The 16,685-nt window shown below is 38.5% G+C and overlaps 1 protein-coding gene and 1 pseudogene across 5 annotated transcripts in view; one reads left to right on the top strand and one right to left on the bottom strand.

The window, feature by feature from the left end:
• ELF2 (E74 like ETS transcription factor 2) overlaps nucleotides 1-15,095 on the top strand; it is a gene marked incomplete at its 5' end in the record, with an annotated part of 79,413 nt that extends 64,318 nt beyond the window's left edge. For all 4 annotated transcript variants that reach the window (XM_081091751.1, XM_081091752.1, XM_081091753.1 and 1 more), the window contains 4 exons: nucleotides 5,335-5,421; nucleotides 10,906-11,098; nucleotides 11,926-12,273; nucleotides 12,676-15,095. In XM_081091751.1, coding sequence (XP_080947877.1) covers nucleotides 5,335-5,421; nucleotides 10,906-11,098; nucleotides 11,926-12,273; nucleotides 12,676-13,303 — 1,256 coding nt within the window. In that variant the 3' untranslated portion in view covers nucleotides 13,304-15,095. The remainder of the gene's footprint in view (nucleotides 1-5,334; nucleotides 5,422-10,905; nucleotides 11,099-11,925; nucleotides 12,274-12,675) is intronic.
• LOC308519235 (ubiquitin-conjugating enzyme E2 variant 2-like) lies at nucleotides 8,918-9,423 on the bottom strand (annotated as a pseudogene). The gene is made up of 2 exons: nucleotides 9,381-9,423; nucleotides 8,918-9,318 (listed from the first exon to the last, which is right to left on the bottom strand). The product of its transcript is annotated as a ubiquitin-conjugating enzyme E2 variant 2-like (transcript).
• Nucleotides 15,096-16,685: the final 1,590 nt, after the last annotated feature.

Below are 16,685 nucleotides of genomic sequence, written 5' to 3' on the forward strand. Positions count from 1 at the left end.
TCTCCAACATCCTGAGGAGATGGGCAGTAATGGATCCTTTTCCTGTTTGAGTCAAAGGTAAAACTTGAAATGACATCTTAGACAAATTGGTACTCATCTAATTCTTCTTTCTTCACATTTTAAAATGGGAGAAAAAACAAAGGCAAAAATAAGGAAAACTTTTATTAAAAATAATGATGTTTTTCTTTTCTTTATTAGAAGTGTTTCAGATTGATGTGATGTTCCCAGGTCTGTGCTTATTGCTGTGAGTGATACAATGAAGATTAAGTCAGAGTGCCTTCCCTCATATAATACAAAGCCTAAGTAACTGTTAGACTGTTCGAACAGTAGCTATGACACACACTGACCACCAGGGGTGGACACAACACACAGGCATGGAAACATGGAACAGGCTGATGAATCTCAGAGGGAAGGGGAGGAGGGAGGGCGGGAAGAGATTAACCAAAGATCTTATATGCATACTAGAGGCCCAGTGCACATCTGACATCCCCCGAGGGGTCCCAGATTGCGAGAGGGTGCAGGCCAGCCCGAGGGACCCCACTGGTGCACGAATCCGTGCACTGGGCCTCTAATATCTACACTAATAAAAGAGAAAAATGGTAATTGGCGTACGGCGCTACCCTTTTCATTGACTAATCAGGGCTATATGCAAATTAACTGCCAACTAAGATTGGCAGTTAACTGCCAACAAGATGGTGGCTAATTTGCATATGTAGGCACAATGCAGGGAGGCAAAAGGGAAAGCAGGAAGAAGCCCCCTGCCACTGACAGTGATCAGAAACCCAGGGGGGAGCTAAGAGCTGGGGGGCAGGGCAAAGGCGGCCCTGGGGCCGCCTTTGCCCTGCCCCCCAGCCATGATCAGAGAATCAGGTGCCTTTTCTGCCTTGGCCAGTGATAGCAGGAAGTAGGGGTGGAGCCAGCGATGGGAGCTGGGCACGGTCGAAGCTGGCAGTCCCAAGAGCTAGGGGTCCCTTGCCTGGGCCTAAAGCGGAGCCCACGATCGTGGGGCTGCTGCAGCTGCGGGTCCCCGCTGCCCGGGCTGGACGCCTCAGCCAGAGGCATTAGGCCTGGGCAGGGGCGGAGCCTGCAACGGTGAGGAGCTGGGGGTCCCCCGCCCAGGCCTGACACCTCTGCCGGAGGCCTCAGGCCTGGTCAGGGGGCCGATCCGGTGATTGGTGATCAGGGGGTGATGAGGGTCAACTCCTCTGGCCGAGGCATCAGGCCTGGGTGGGGGGCGGAGCCGGGGATTGGGGGGATATGATGGTCCCCTTGCCCAGGCCTGAAGCCTGGCTCAGGCGTCAGGCTTGGGTGGGGGGTGGAGCAAGCGATCAGAGGGAGATGGGGGTCCCCTGCCCAGACATGATTCCTGGGCAGAGGCCTCAGGCTGGGCGGGGGTCAGAGCCAGTGATCGGGGGGAGATGGGGGTCCCCTGTCCAAGCCTGACACCTCTGGCGGAGGCGTCAGGCCTGGGCAAGGGGCCGATCAGGCGATCGGAGGGTGATGGGGGTCTACGCCTCTGGCTGAGGCATCAGGCCTGGGCAAGGGGCAGAGCCAGCAATCGGAGGGGTCTGGGGGGTCCCCTGCCCAGGCCTGATGCCTGGGCCAGAGGCATCAGGCCTGGGCTGGGAGCAGAACCAGTGATGGGGGGAAATGAGGGTCCCCTGCCCAGGCCTACACCTCTGGCAGAGGCGTCAGGACTGGGCAAGGGGCCGATCCTGCGATTGGAGGGTGATGGGGGTCAATGCCTGAGGGCTCCCAGTATGTGAGAGGGGGCAGGCTGGGCTGAGGGACACTCCCCCCCCCACACACACACACACCCAGTGCACGAATTTCGTGCACCGGGCCCCTAGTCCTATATAATAAGAGGCCAATATGCAAATCGACTGAACAGCAGAAAGACCAGTTGCTATGATGGGTACAGATCACCAGGGGACAGATGCTCAATGCAGGAGCTGCCCCTGGTGGTCAGTGCGCTCCCACAGGGGGAGCACCACTTAGCCAGAAGCCCTGAGCCAGGCTCACGGCTGGCAAGCACAGCAGCACTAGTGGGAGCCTCTCCCACTTCCACGGCAGCGCTAAGGATGTCCGAGTGATGGCTTATGCCCACTCCCTCGGAGTGCAGGAATTTGGTGCTCCGGGCCTCTAATAGGTTATATATATCTTGAGAGGTATGAATACATGACAAAATTTAAAAGGAAGAATCACTTCCTACTGTAAATGTTTAAAAGCAAAAGACATACATATTAATACCCTTGTTTGCCCACTGTAGCCTTTGGCTGATTGCATCCAATGAGAGCTATGACAAAGAAATATTTAGGTTTATAAGAGGATAGAAAAGTTCATGAAAATCTGGGAACATTTAGGGTGGGTACCAAGACCTCTAGATAAATCAGTGATATGCAGAATTAACCTATGTGGTTTGATATAAACCAGGAAATAATTTGCGAATTTAATTCTGATTTTATATATTTAAAAAACAGATGGCCTTAATTTAAGAATTACATATAACATCATTATTCACTTATTTATTTGTGTTTAAGTACATTTAGGACATATAGTTAGGTAGGTTATTTTTTAATAGCATGGTCTTTTGTATCTCTAGAGATTGTAATATACTCGTGTGTTGTGAATCTCTAAGGGAAGATAGCATGCAGTTTTCCAAAAAGTTTATTTGACTGTAGTACCCTTTTCCTACTTGTTTCTCAAGTAATATGGTTTGGGAAATGTTGCTTTATAAGAAAGTAAAGTAAGCCTTTATGGCAGTGGTTCTCAACCTTGGCTGCACATTAGAATCACCTGGGAATCTTTTTAAAATCCTGATTTCGGGCCTCATCCTCCAGAAATTCTGTTTCTTTGTTATGGGGTGGAGCCACAACATTAGTAACAAAGAAACAGAATTTCCGGAGGATGAGGCCCAGAAATCAGGATTTTAAAAAGACTCCCAGATGATTCTAATGTGCAGCCAAGGTTGAGAACCACTGCTTTATGGACTAACCTTTCCATTAAGGAAGTGGGCTATTTTGTGATGTAGGATACAGTAAAGATGTCTGTATTATTACTGATTGATTTGTACATATAAATATCATTTACATTGAGAAATTAAATTCTATTTTAACAAGGAAACCAGTGAACTTGCTGTTTTTATTTTGGCAAAGCATACTTCTTGTTGATTAGAATTAACATAATGAAATCCTAGATCATAGTATTTATGCATTTGAAGATATAAATTAAGGTAGGTACCTTAATTTAGTTCTTTATTTGGTTGAAAATAGTCCTTGCTCATGAAGAGTAGAGTGACAAAATAAATCCCAGTGTATGAAAATCACAAAATCTGTAATAATATACAGGCATACCTCAGATATTACTGGTTTAGTTTCAGACCATTATAATAAAGTGAGTCACACAATTTTTTTGGTTTCTAGTGCACATAAAAGTTACGTTTATACTATTAAGTGTGTATTAAATAGCATTATAGCTTAAAAAAAAACTATATACCTTAATTAAAAACACTTTATTGCTAAAAAATGCTATCCATCACTTGAGCCTTCAGCAAGTTGGAATCTTCTTGCTGGTGGAGGACCTTGCCATGATGTTAATGGCTACTAACTGATGGGGTGGTGGTCACTGAAGGTTGTGGTGGTCACTGAAGGTTGTGGTGGCTGTGGCAATTCCTTACAATTGGAATTGTAAGGAATTGGAGGTCTGAGGAGAGGGGAGAGATGGGGATCAGCTAGTGGAAGAAGTCAGAACACACATAACATTTATCAATTAAGTTCACTGGCTTATGTGGGTATGATTCATGGCACCCCAAAACAGCAATAGTAACATCAAAGATCTCTGAAAATACAGCAGTCTCCTCATCCCTGGCTTTGCTTTCCATGGTTTTAGTTACCCATGGTCAACCCAGGTCTGAACACATTAAATGAAAAAGTCCACAGATGAATAATTCATCAGATTTGAATTGCAGACAGTTCTGAGTGGTGTGATGAAATTTTGAGCCTTCCAGCCCTGGACGTCAATCCTTTGGTCCAGCATCTCCACACTGTATATATGCTCACTGCCCATTAAATTTAGTAGCTATCTCGGTTATCAGATTGACTGTTGTATCACAATGCTTGTGTCCAGGTCACCCTTATTTTTACTTCATAATGGCCCTAAAGCACTAGAGTAGTGATGTTGGCTTCCTTTAAGTAAAAAAGCATGTATGTATGTATGTATGTATAGGAAAAAACATAGTGTACATAGGGTTCAGTACTTTCCATAGTTTCAGGCATCCACCTGGAATCTTTGAAGGTATCTCCCACAGATAAGGGAGGACTACTGGATAATATATGTGAATATTCCCAACCTCTTTGTGGAGGCTTCTCTTCACCTGCCAGCATTCATTCATCAGTGCTGAAAATTGAATACAGTGCATTTCAGGCTTATGCCTTCTTTAGGGTAGAGAAGTATAGCTCTTGCTTTTCTGTTCATTATGGATGCTAGTCTGAGGGAGCCTTCTGACAGAAGCAAGGAGAAACAAGAATAAGGACATAAACATTTACTAGAGTCTAGCCTGCGTGGTTCAGTGGTTGAGTGTGGACCTATGAACCAGGAGGTCACAGTTCCATTCCCAGTCAGGACAGGCGCTGGGTTGCAGACTCATCCCCAGTGTGGGGTGTGCAGGAGGCAGCCAGTCTGTGATTCTCTCTCATCATTGATGCTTCTCTCTTTCTCCCTCTCCCTTCCTCTCTGAAATCAATAAAAATATATTTTAAAAAAACACAGAAGATAAACATTTACTAGACATATGACATAATTAGTTGGAAGATTTTCTTACCTTTATAGTGTACCAGCATATTTGAGGGAAATTTAAACACATGCTTACATTCTGGTGAATTGATTGGCTCAGAGTAGTAGAGAGTGTTTAAAATAATAGTTTTTACCTTTTTTCATTTGAACTCAAAGGGATTGTGAGATTATCAGGTCCTCTGCAGTAACTAGGTAAAGCTTTTTGTAACAATCATCTAGAACAGAAAACAAAAATAGTTTGCAGTAGAATCTGTTTCCATTGCCACATTATTGGAAAAGTTTAGCAAGCTGAGGCTCTGACCATGTAAATAATAGGTTAGTAGTACCTGACTTGCCTTATACTTTGAGATTACTACCAACTAACTGCTGTAATCTAAAATTGTAGAAGTGCTTTTAATGTTCTTCTTAAGTGAGACTTCTTATATATACCGAATATATTAATATACAAATTCGTCTTCATGAATAATGTATTATCAAAGAATCTGCTAATCATGCTTCTTATTACTGTTTTTAATGTATGGTTTCATTATCTTATTTTTTCAGTTGGCCGTAAACCGAAGACCCAGCAATCACCAATTTCCAATGGGTCTCCTGAGTTGGGTATAAAGAAGAAACCCAGAGAAGGAAAAGGTAATTTGGGGAAGGCTATTTTGGAGGCAAGATGATTTTTTTTTTTCAGTCAGCTGAAATATTTCTAGTATGTGCCCATGTGGCAGTACTATCTTTAAAAAAAATATATATATATATAAAATATATATATAAAATGTATTTTATTGATTTCAGAGAGGAAGGGAAGGGAGGGGGAGAGATTGAAACATCAATGATTGGCTGCCTTTTGCCCATCCCCTACTGGGGTTTGAGCCCACCACCCCGGCTTGTGCCTTAATGGGGAATCAAACTGTGTCCTCCTGGTTGACACTTAACCACTGAGCTACCCTGGCTGGACAGTACTGTCTTCAGTAGTACTTAACAGGGAGCTTTTCAAACTCTATGCCCACTCCTGTCCGCCTGAGTTTCTGTAGCCATGGATACAAGAGGGGAGTGTAAAGGGGTAAGCACTTATTTTGGAATCTGATGTACACCCTTCTTAAGAGCTGTTGTTCTAGAGCAAGCATGTCAAACTCGCGGCCCACGGGTTGCATGCCTCGTTTATTGGCCCGTGTTAGCCTTTGAGTTTGACATGCTTGTTCTAGAGCAGTGGTTCTCAACCTTGGCTGCACATTAGAATTACCTGGGAATCTTTTTAAAATCCTGATTTCTGGGCCTCATCCTCCAGAAATTCTGTTTCTTTGTTACTAATGTTGTGGCCCCAACTAAGAGGTTCTGGGTTGGCAGGAGGTGCTCACTCTTACACCCCTGTCCTCGGTAGCTTGCTTGCCTGCTGCTGCCATTGTGGCCCCACCCCATAACAAAGAAATAGAAGGAAATTACCTTTTTTTAAAATTTTGGCCTGTATTAAAGTTGAGGCAGCGTGGTGTAATGTAAAGATTAAAATTATTAAAGTCATACCTGGATTAAAAATCCAGCCAGTGTTTTTTCTTTTGCAGAATTACCTGTTGGGGATAGAATAAATTTGAATATATTAATCCAAAATTACCCAACTATTCAATTTGAAAATGTTTACTTGTGAAAATGATAAATGTTATCAGATTTCCAGAACATACCTGAATTGTTATCATAATTCTACATACTAGTAGGCTTAAAGAACTACCTGGTCTGTTAGAGAAGGCTTTTTTTTTTCTTAGTTCTCTTTTCTTTAAAACCAGAAATAGAATTTGTCAATTTTGCTTGGTAGTGGGAAGTGGGGTGGAACATTTCAAGATAACCTGAGGATTATAGATGAGTCTAATTCAGCAGATCCGGAAGCATTTTCAAATCCCTACTATAAAAATTTCTTCCAGAATAAGTTCTCTGCTCACTTGTACTATATCTGCTCATAGGACCTGATAATCCCCTGGTCATAAACAAAATAACATTGTCCCAGCCATACATATTTTCTTTTTGTAATCTTTATTAATATAAGATCATCCCCTAAGGCTCATCTGCTAGCTTTTTAAACAATTTTCAAATGCAGTTTTACAGTTCATTTAATACCACACTCCTACAACATTAGCCTCTTTACAAAACAGATGAAGGAAAATAGCTTTAAAACTGTTGTCTTAGAAATGTTACTACAATTAAGAGTGGTTCAGTATTAACTTCTATAATCAACTAATGTGTCTTAGGTTGCCACATACATCTTAATTGTGACATGCAAAATGGATCTTGCTTTCACATGCAGATTTCAGCAGAGATTCACAGTCCCAAAACAAAAAGGGGAAATAAACATTACGGGGCCAACTCAAACATATACTTGAGGGGGAAAAATAAAAAAAACCTTCACAATTAGTGGATATGGGGAAAGGAAAGAGGACAAAAGATCAAGGAGTACCCAGAGTGTCAGCCCACCAATATATGAATAATTTAGCCCACCAATATAATAATAATTCAGCACCCACGTATGATAAGACACATTTTCGAAGTGGAAAAGAAGTTATTAAAGAGATTGATTTAGACCATCAGTAACCATCAGACTCCTGTATATGACATCAGTGTGATTCAACTTAATCTCCCTTAACAATTTAAAAGTTTTCAGAATGTATTCCAATGTAATAGTTCATTTCAAACCTATTTTAATAAATTATACCTGCACTAATTTGTATCTATATATTCTCTGTGTTATTTAAAACATCTTTGATACTTAAAACAGAATAGCCATGTTGAAATTAAAAGTTGAGACAAACTATCACTGACTTTAATATATTAATGATAAGAAAAGTAGCTCAAAGCTTTAGATATGAATGAACCTGACAAAAACATGTCAGGGCATGTTTAAGAAATCTGTCCTTGTTACCTGACCACCTTTCTATTTTGTGCAGTGAACCCATAAGAAAAGAGTATTTTCAACAAAGTAGTATACCTAGTGTTTGAAATGAAAAACAATTACCCAAAACCTCTCACTTTGGTAAAAGCAGAACATCAGTTCAGAATTACACAGATGCCAAAGTGAAAGACAAGTGGAATGGATAAATTAATCCCTATTAGTAATAAAAGCATTGGGAGAAAAAGTGTCACCATAAAAAAAATAAATAAAAAACAGAATGTATATTTGGATAATTACAGTCTATAATTCTATAAAAATTGCTAAAATTCAAACATCTTCTTAATATATTTCTGGTGAAACAAAGTCAAAATATAATACTTGGGATTCCTCCTTCTGCAAAGAAAAAATTAAGTAATTCTCTAAAGTACTCTGCAAATTCCAATTCACAAGAAACATACAAAACATGATAAACAATAATAATTTTATAGATGAAGACCTACAATTCCAGTCTTTGCTACCTCAGCAAGGTACTTTCCATATACCATATCAATATCATAGAAATGGCACAGTTTCTGAGAACGTGATCCACATTTTAAGACTAATTTTAATCTCAAAAATCACATATCGATTCACCTATTTCCTTTTTGCTGATTTCACTTCAACTTAAGTGCATGGTTTGTCAAAGACTAAACAAATATTTACCATGTCTTTTACATGTAACACAAACAGCTTTTAACAGAAATTCATTGACCTTCCCCATGACATTTTTTTATTATAAATATAGATATCAAAACAATCCTGGACATATTTTTTATACTACTGGTAGTCAGCACCCACACCACTTCAAAAATTAAAACAATTTGAGACAATATTCAGTGTACCTGCTACTTTAGACAATTTAAATTGAAGCTTTCACTAAGCAAAATGGATAAAGCATGCCATTTCTTTTTCCTTCTTGAGATTTTTACTTTTTAGTAAAAATCACCATACTTCCATCTTGTAAACCTGAATTCTATTTTGAATACTCCAGGTTTATGTTGAAATGACAGTGCCTTAAAAAAATTGTGCTGCATTTTTTCTCCTGTTACCTGAAAACATAATGTGTATACATATATTAAATATGTTCTTACAGATGTCCAGGTCATATTTACCAGCTGGCATTCTTTTACTTAATATGTGGGTATTTTGCATTGTGATATTTAATCAAGACATTAATATGAGTAGAAGATTGTTGATTTAAGACAAGTTTGAGATGCACTAAAATTAATTGTTGTATGTTTGTCCTGGTGGCTGTGGAAGCTTCATATTTTCTTTGGACATCATTAGACATCTTAGTTCTTGAAGTACAAGTTTAATGCTATATGAATTTTGGCATTTTGCTACTGCTGGTATGCTCTGTGCATCTACCATTCCACTGGAATTATTTATTCTATTCATATTAATTTTGGTTATAAGTCTAACTGACAGGAGCTCCCGGGTATTTAGGCCCACATTCTACTTTCAGGCTATGTATTCTGTTTTCATAATTTGTCCTTGGTGGCCCAATAATCATGCCTGTCCACCTTGTGTCATATCTTCATCATCTTCAAGGCTCCAGCTAACCATACCATCGCCTACTCCTTTTTGTCCTTCAAGTTCTTCTAACAAGTGAAAATGACAAGGAACTTTTTAGCTCCTGAGGAGACCGCCCTCTTCTTCACCCCAACACAGCTGTTCCCAGCCATACATCTTGATGTATAGTAGTTGAAAGTGATGTAGTTCAAAGTCATGTATAATGTGTGTGTATATATATATATATATATTTCAGAGAGAGGAATGTGGTGGGAGGAAACATCCCTTTTTAACAAATTAATAAATGCCTTTTGATGAATTTTGATCATAGAATTTGAGCTTATATAAAAAATACAAGTTTAAATAAATTTATTCAGAGTTTAAATCTGTAAATAAATATGATTCTGTTTTAAGTTCACTTCGTACTATGCATTATGCCTTTGCCTTTATTGAACTCAAAATTTAGGCTAGGATCATACATGATAGTATAAAATGTAGGATCTTTTTTTTTTTTTTTTTTAAACTTAAAAAATATGTTTTATTATTAAGGTCTAGCACCTGGACAAAATTCAAATCTTGTTTGCTGAATAAGAAACTGTATTTTAATCCCCTTTTTAATGATCTAATCAGGTGCTTTCATAATTATTAAACTTTGGGTATATACATAGTTACTCAAAGTTCATTGTTCATAAACTTATGAATATTCCAGATCAAGGTAAGTGATGCTTTAACTGGTACTAGATGAAAAGTATACTCCAGCCTAGAGTATCATATAAATTCAACTATAAATCAGAAAGTTTCATTAGTTAGCAGCAAAAAGGTGATATTAAGATTTTTAGTTTTTCTTTAGTTTTAACAACTGTTTCCACCCAGATTTCTGAGTCACAGACCATCATTCTATAGACTATCCTCATCTTTTACATTATTGCTTACATTGTGTAAAAACTACACTAACTGATTTTAATAAACTTGGCAATGTCTAAAAATATTTTGGGACAAGGATAACGTATCACTGCCATATGGAATTTTTGTAAACAATCTTAGCTGGGTTAAGAACATAGTCTTAATATAATTTTTATTTTGTCTAAAACAGCACAATAAAAACATCCCCAACAATACATAAACCTAAATGTAGGATCTTGATTATATTAGTACCATAACTGGAAACATGCATAGGATGTTATTTTAAAAATCCAGCAAACAAAAGAAAGAAACTAAGAAAACAAAGAAAAATAAATAAAGAAAAAAACACACCAGCAAACAGCACGGCTGGTGTAGCTCAGCGGTTGAGCATTGAGCCAGGAATCAAGAGGCCACCAGTTCGATTCCAGGTCAGGGCACATACCCGGGATGCAGGCTCGATCCCCTGTGGGGGGCATGCAGGAGGCAGCTGATCAATGATATCTGTCTCTCATCGATGTTTCTATCCCTCTCCCTTTTGCTTTCTAAAAAAAAAAAAAAATCCAGCAAAGAAGTATATTTATGAGTTTTGTTATGATGAAAGATATTTTATATCACTTACTAGACAACACAATTTGACACCACAAAGATTGCCAATATAGTCAAGTACTTAATGACAGACTCTTAGTACATTTGCGTTTACAAGTAGTAAATGATTTTATTTTTATCCAGCACAATTAAATACTGCTTTTAATGATGTTAATGAATTTTTAATCAATGTCTGTCATTGTTTTTCTAAGGAAACACAACCTACTTGTGGGAGTTTCTTTTAGATCTACTTCAAGATAAAAATACTTGTCCCCGATATATTAAGTGGACTCAGAGAGAAAAGGGCATATTCAAGCTTGTAGATTCAAAGGCTGTCTCTAAGCTTTGGGGAAAGCATAAGAACAAGCCAGACATGAACTATGAAACCATGGGACGAGCTTTGAGGTAAGAGCATGAAGGAACAAGTTTCAAACAAAATTTATACATCTCTTTCTATTGTCTATTAGCTGTGGAAATCCCTTATTTATGATAACTTTTAATTTTGGAGGGTATTCTAGAGAAGCTTCTTAGATTTGGAGATAGATGGGGAGAGAGGAGTTTGGTCTGGATGTCTAAAATTCAACATGATTGGAAAATCCGTTTCTCCAGAAAAATGTGCTTTTGTATTTAGGACTATTCCATAATACAAAGTTAAGTTACAGCCTTTAAGAAAATTAAACCCAAATGAAGGTCTCCAAATTGTTAATTTGCTTCAGTTCTTGTGAATTTGTTATAATGAATTTATCTTGATATGAAAATTTCTCAAGTTTTTTCAGTTTGAGAAACCACAAAACTTGTAGTGTACTTGGATTTTTCTAAGGGTCCTTGTACATTACTTATGTGACACTGTTCACATATCCCACAGATTAATCTCTCCTAAGCACAGCTTAATTATTTTTCTGTGTTATGTCAGATTGTTTTTGTAATCTATGTATTCAATCTGAGTTGAATTTTTATCAGTGTTCGTAAAATAGTCTGTATTTAGGTTAAATTACTTCCTTTAAGAATGAACTTTTTGCTACTTTATATATCTCAAGGTTATAGGGCCTACAGCACCAGGTTCCAACTTCATTCCTACTCATGAGTCTCAGCCATTTGAACAATCCAGGCAGGAAGAGCTCCTTCTTATTTCACAGAAATAAGTGCATGTTTCTGTTATTACCCATTCTTCATGGTGGTTTTTGTTTGTTTGTTTTGGAGAACTTGATTCATTAAGTTCTTTTTCCTTACAGATATTATTACCAAAGGGGTATTCTTGCAAAGGTTGAAGGACAGAGGCTTGTTTATCAGTTCAAGGATATGCCCAAAAACATAGTGGTCATAGACGATGACAAAAGTGAAACCTGCAATGAAGATTTGGCAGCAGCTACTGATGAAAAGTCATTAGAACGAGTGTCGCTATCTGCAGAAAGTCTCCTGAAAGCAACCTCTGTTCGTGGTGGGAAAAACTCCTCTCCTCTAAACTGCTCCAGAGCAGAGAAGGGAGTAGCGAGAGTTGTGAATATCACTTCCCCTGGTCATGATGCTTCGTCCAGGTCTCCCACTACGACCACATCTGTATCAGCAACAGCAGCCCCAAGGTAAGTGAGGGAAACTGTTAGTTGCATTTGCTTTTTTAGAAAACTCCTTGGCAAAACGATATGTTCAATATGTTCAATATTAGCATTCTAAGAACCCACTGTTGGTCAGGAATTGACAAGTACCTGATATTTTAAACGTACTTTGTTGTTATTAAACTAGGTGATGTCTCATTTAACCTGGATTGATTTTTATGGTTTTCTAGATGGAACTTAATATGGGCTTTAGTTTTCTAAATATGTTTATTTCATGGTAGTTCATATTCTAGATGTTAGGGGTTTGTCAGTACATACGGAAAATTTGGGAGCACTAGTTTATGCATTTTGTATTTGCATTCATCATTTTCTCAAGAAACCTATTTCTAATTTAGCATTAAATATAGTCTAATCTTTTTAATTCACTAGGACAGTTCGTGTGGCAATGCAAGTTCCTGTTGTAATGACATCGTTGGGCCAGAAAATTTCAACTGTGGCAGTTCAGTCAGTTAATGCAGGTGCACCATTAATAACCAGCACTAGTCCAACAACAGCCACCTCTCCAAAGGTAGTTATTCAGACAATCCCTACTGTGATGCCAGCCTCTACTGAAAATGGAGACAAAATCACCATGCAGCCTGCCAAAATTATCACCATCCCAGCTACACAGCTTGCACAGTGTCAACTGCAGACAAAGTCAAATCTGACTGGATCTGGAAGCATTAACATTGTTGGAACCCCACTGGCTGTGAGAGCACTTACTCCTGTTTCCATAGCCCATGGTGCACCTGTAATGAGGCTATCAGTGCCTACTCAACAGGCATCTGGCCAGACTCCTCCCCGAGTGATCAGTGCGGTCATAAAAGGGCCAGAGGTTAAATCGGAGGCAGTGACAATAAAGCAGGAACATGACGTGAAAACTTTGCAGCTGGTACAAGAAGAAAAACCAGCAGACGGAAATAAGACAGTGACCCATGTAGTGGTTGTCAGTGCCCCTTCAGCTATTGCCCTGCCCGTAACTATGAAAACGGAAGGACTAGTGACATGTGAGAAATAAAAGAGCAGCTCTGCCATGGACTTTAGACATGTTAGTAACAGTACTAACATAAATGTTTGCAAGGGATGTCATCAAGAAAAGTCAAAAGGAGACTTTAAAACATTTTTACGCATATAGGAAAACAATCAAACTTACTGGAAATAAGTTACCTGTCCCATGTTTCAGTGGGAAATGAACTACATGTTGAGATGCTGACAGAAAACTGCCTCTTACCTAGGAAACAACTGAACCCATCAATAAAAAAGGATTGAAAGGGACCAAGCAACTCACTACAATGTCAAGTTACACTAAGACTTGGAACACTAACATTCTGTAAGAGGTTACAGTTTTCAATGGGGAGGGGTTGGGATGGGTGATCTCATTGTTACATATAGCAATTTTTGTGCATTTTATATGCATACCAGCAATTATTACTGTGTTCACACAGAACTCACTTAACTGGTGCTATGTGAAGACTCTGCTAATGTAGGTATTTTAGAATGTGAATTGAAGAATGGATCCAAAAGCTTCAGAAAGAGGATAGCAAAAAAGATCTAGTGCGATTTTTTAATAAAATATCATATAGCTTAAGCAGATTTAAAACAAAGGCCTTAGACTAATTTTCGGTTTTCTTTATTGAAATAAGCTAATGGCTTGTTTGTGTAAAGCTTTTTTTATTAAAAGAAAAATTTTAAAAATCTTGTACCTAGCACAGTATTGTTATAGAATTTACATGTAACATTTTATATGGTAGTTTAAGTCTGTCAGTTTCTTAATTGTGGACAAATTAACAGTTGGCTCTGGCCTTTTGCTGTAACATGCCTGTGTCACTCAGCCCTGTCATCTGTGCAGACATACCAGTTTCTGTTCTCCTGTCACTTGGAAGTTAAGGCTCAGCATGAATTTTTGTCAGGTAATTCCTGATACCTGGAGTTTTCTTTCTTTTTTTCCTTTTTTTTTTTTTTTTTTAGTTGAAGTTTAAGAGGGAAAGTACCAGTGTTCAAATTTGAACTATAATAGTTTGTATATTCAACATTTGAAGTATATTCTATTTTGTTGTACTCTTGTTTCAAAGTGTATTCAAGTAGGTTTTCTGAAATATAGAAATTTATCTTGCATTTTGGTCTCTGGTGATATTTTTAACAATATTCAAAAGCTAGTATAGAGACATCATTTTAGTTAAGAATAGAGGTCCTATTTCTCCTTTCCAACTAAAGAAATCCTACTTCTGTTTTTTCTTTATATTAATATTTGGCAAATTACTGCATGTTGCCACTTCCTTTCTAATTATAATCGTGAACTATAATGTTCTAGTTACCATAATGAATTTATTTTAATGTTGGCCACACTTAAAGAATTTATACTTTAAATCAAGACCATTTGCTTCTCAATCATACTTTCTGAAGGTTAGGAAGAACAAGTAATATTCTGGCTCTTTTACACATGAGGAACTGGAGGCCCAGAGGAATTACAGGAGTTTCCGAATTTCACACCGGCTAGGTCGTGTGACTACATCTTAATGCTCTATTACAAAGAAAAGTTGTCTATTTTTACATCTTTTAGAAATTTAAATAAACTGATACTTAATATTTTGTGGCCTTTAATTGTTCATTTCATCTGATACTACTTAAATTGACAAAGATTTTTTTTAACACCTCCCTTTGTAATCTTTTTATCTTTTCCATAAACATACCTAATGGTACTTTTTAATAAAAGCTCAAAAAAACCCTCACCTGATTCTTATCCCATTTGAAAGTTAATCTCAAATTCTACTTCTTTAAACATTCCCTACTCTGCTTTGGCAATTCATTGTATTCTTTAAAAAAAAATTTTATCTTTATTGTTGAAAGTATTATAGATGTCCCCTAACCTGACCCCCTCTACTCCGCTCCCCCGTCCCCCAGGCCTTTTCTGCACTGTTGTCTGTGTCCATTGGTTATGCATATAAATTCTTTGGTTAATCTCCCCCCCCCAACTGTATTTTCTGCACGGCAATTTCATACATAATGCTGATGTAGGGTAAGGATTACATACTCTACGATACCTACACCCCTCCTCAAGTGCTGAGCATATGGGACACGGACATTTTTTGATTTTGGTAACTTGCTACGAATATGTCATGTGCTATGGAGGGTAAAGGAACTTTAAATTTTTAGTAATTCCCCCTATGCTATATGAATTGGTTCTAATTAGGTGAAGCCAGGGCTACCTAGCTTCCTCCACTGCTCTACCTGAATACTTTTGGGTACATCTTTCAGAATAGTACACTTATGGTCTAAATTGGGAAACACATGTTCACAGCATATATTGATTGGAGTGCTTCTGGTGATTGATATTACCAGGTGTATGCCTTTTAGTCTCAACCCTTTTGAACCGTAGATCATTATATTTGCTTTTTGTGTCCAGCATATTGGAAAACCATATAATAATAGCTTTATGCGTCTAGTTTCCAGCCTCACTAGGCTTTGGACAATGACTGATCAGCATTCTGTCCACTTAGTCCTCAGGTCATCTTCCAGCAACGATTCCAACCTTCAGCACTCTGCTTACCAAATAACCAGCAAACCTCTTAGGGAACATGGAGGTCATGAGCTGTAAACTCCCCACTCCCTGGAACCCTTGCTATAAGACCATCTTATTCCAGCATGCATCCACCACCTGTCTCCAGAGAGGCAGATGTGCCTTCTTCCTGTACTCGGCATCTCCTTCCCTCTCACACCTACTTCTTTCCCTTGTTCCAACACTTAATAGCCCATCATTCTGTCTTTTTCTTAATTACAGTCTGAATTCTGGCTTAGAAACAGTTACCATTGAAGTCTCCAGTAATCCAGTGGTCAAGTCAAACTGCTTTATTTTTTCACATGATCTTGTGCCTCAGCCTTTTTACATTCTCTGGGTTTTCCATAACATCCCTCTTGCAGTTTTCCTCCTGTATGACCAATTCTTAGTTGACTTTGCTTTCCTCCAGCTTTCCCAGTTAATGTCTATGGGGCTCTTAGAGTAGTTGTAAGAATTGAGTTAATATGTTAAGGATTTAGAACCAGTGCCTGGCACATAGCACTCTTATGAAAATGTTTAATAGATCATCTCAACATGTTAGACAATCTCATTCATTCTTATGGTTTCTACTACCAAATATATTGTTCTAGCCTATTCTTTAGGCCTTAGATGGGTTTATCTAATTGCCAACTGGCTATTTCCTCCTGAATGTCCAACTCATCCATCTGAAATCTTTTCCTCTTTGCTCAATAAATGATGTTGCCTGTAACCCATTACTCCTTGCCCTCCATGACAACCTCCTCCCCTTGTGCTTTTCCTAGTATCCTCCCATAACCGACTCCCCATACCGCTAACAGATTGTCTTCAGCTGTGGTCTTTATGGTGCTGGCCCAACCACTTTGGC

Source organism: Myotis nattereri (assembly GCF_964212035.1).
Source record: "Myotis nattereri genome assembly, chromosome: 5".
Classification (NCBI taxonomy): domain Eukaryota; kingdom Metazoa; phylum Chordata; class Mammalia; order Chiroptera; family Vespertilionidae; genus Myotis; species Myotis nattereri.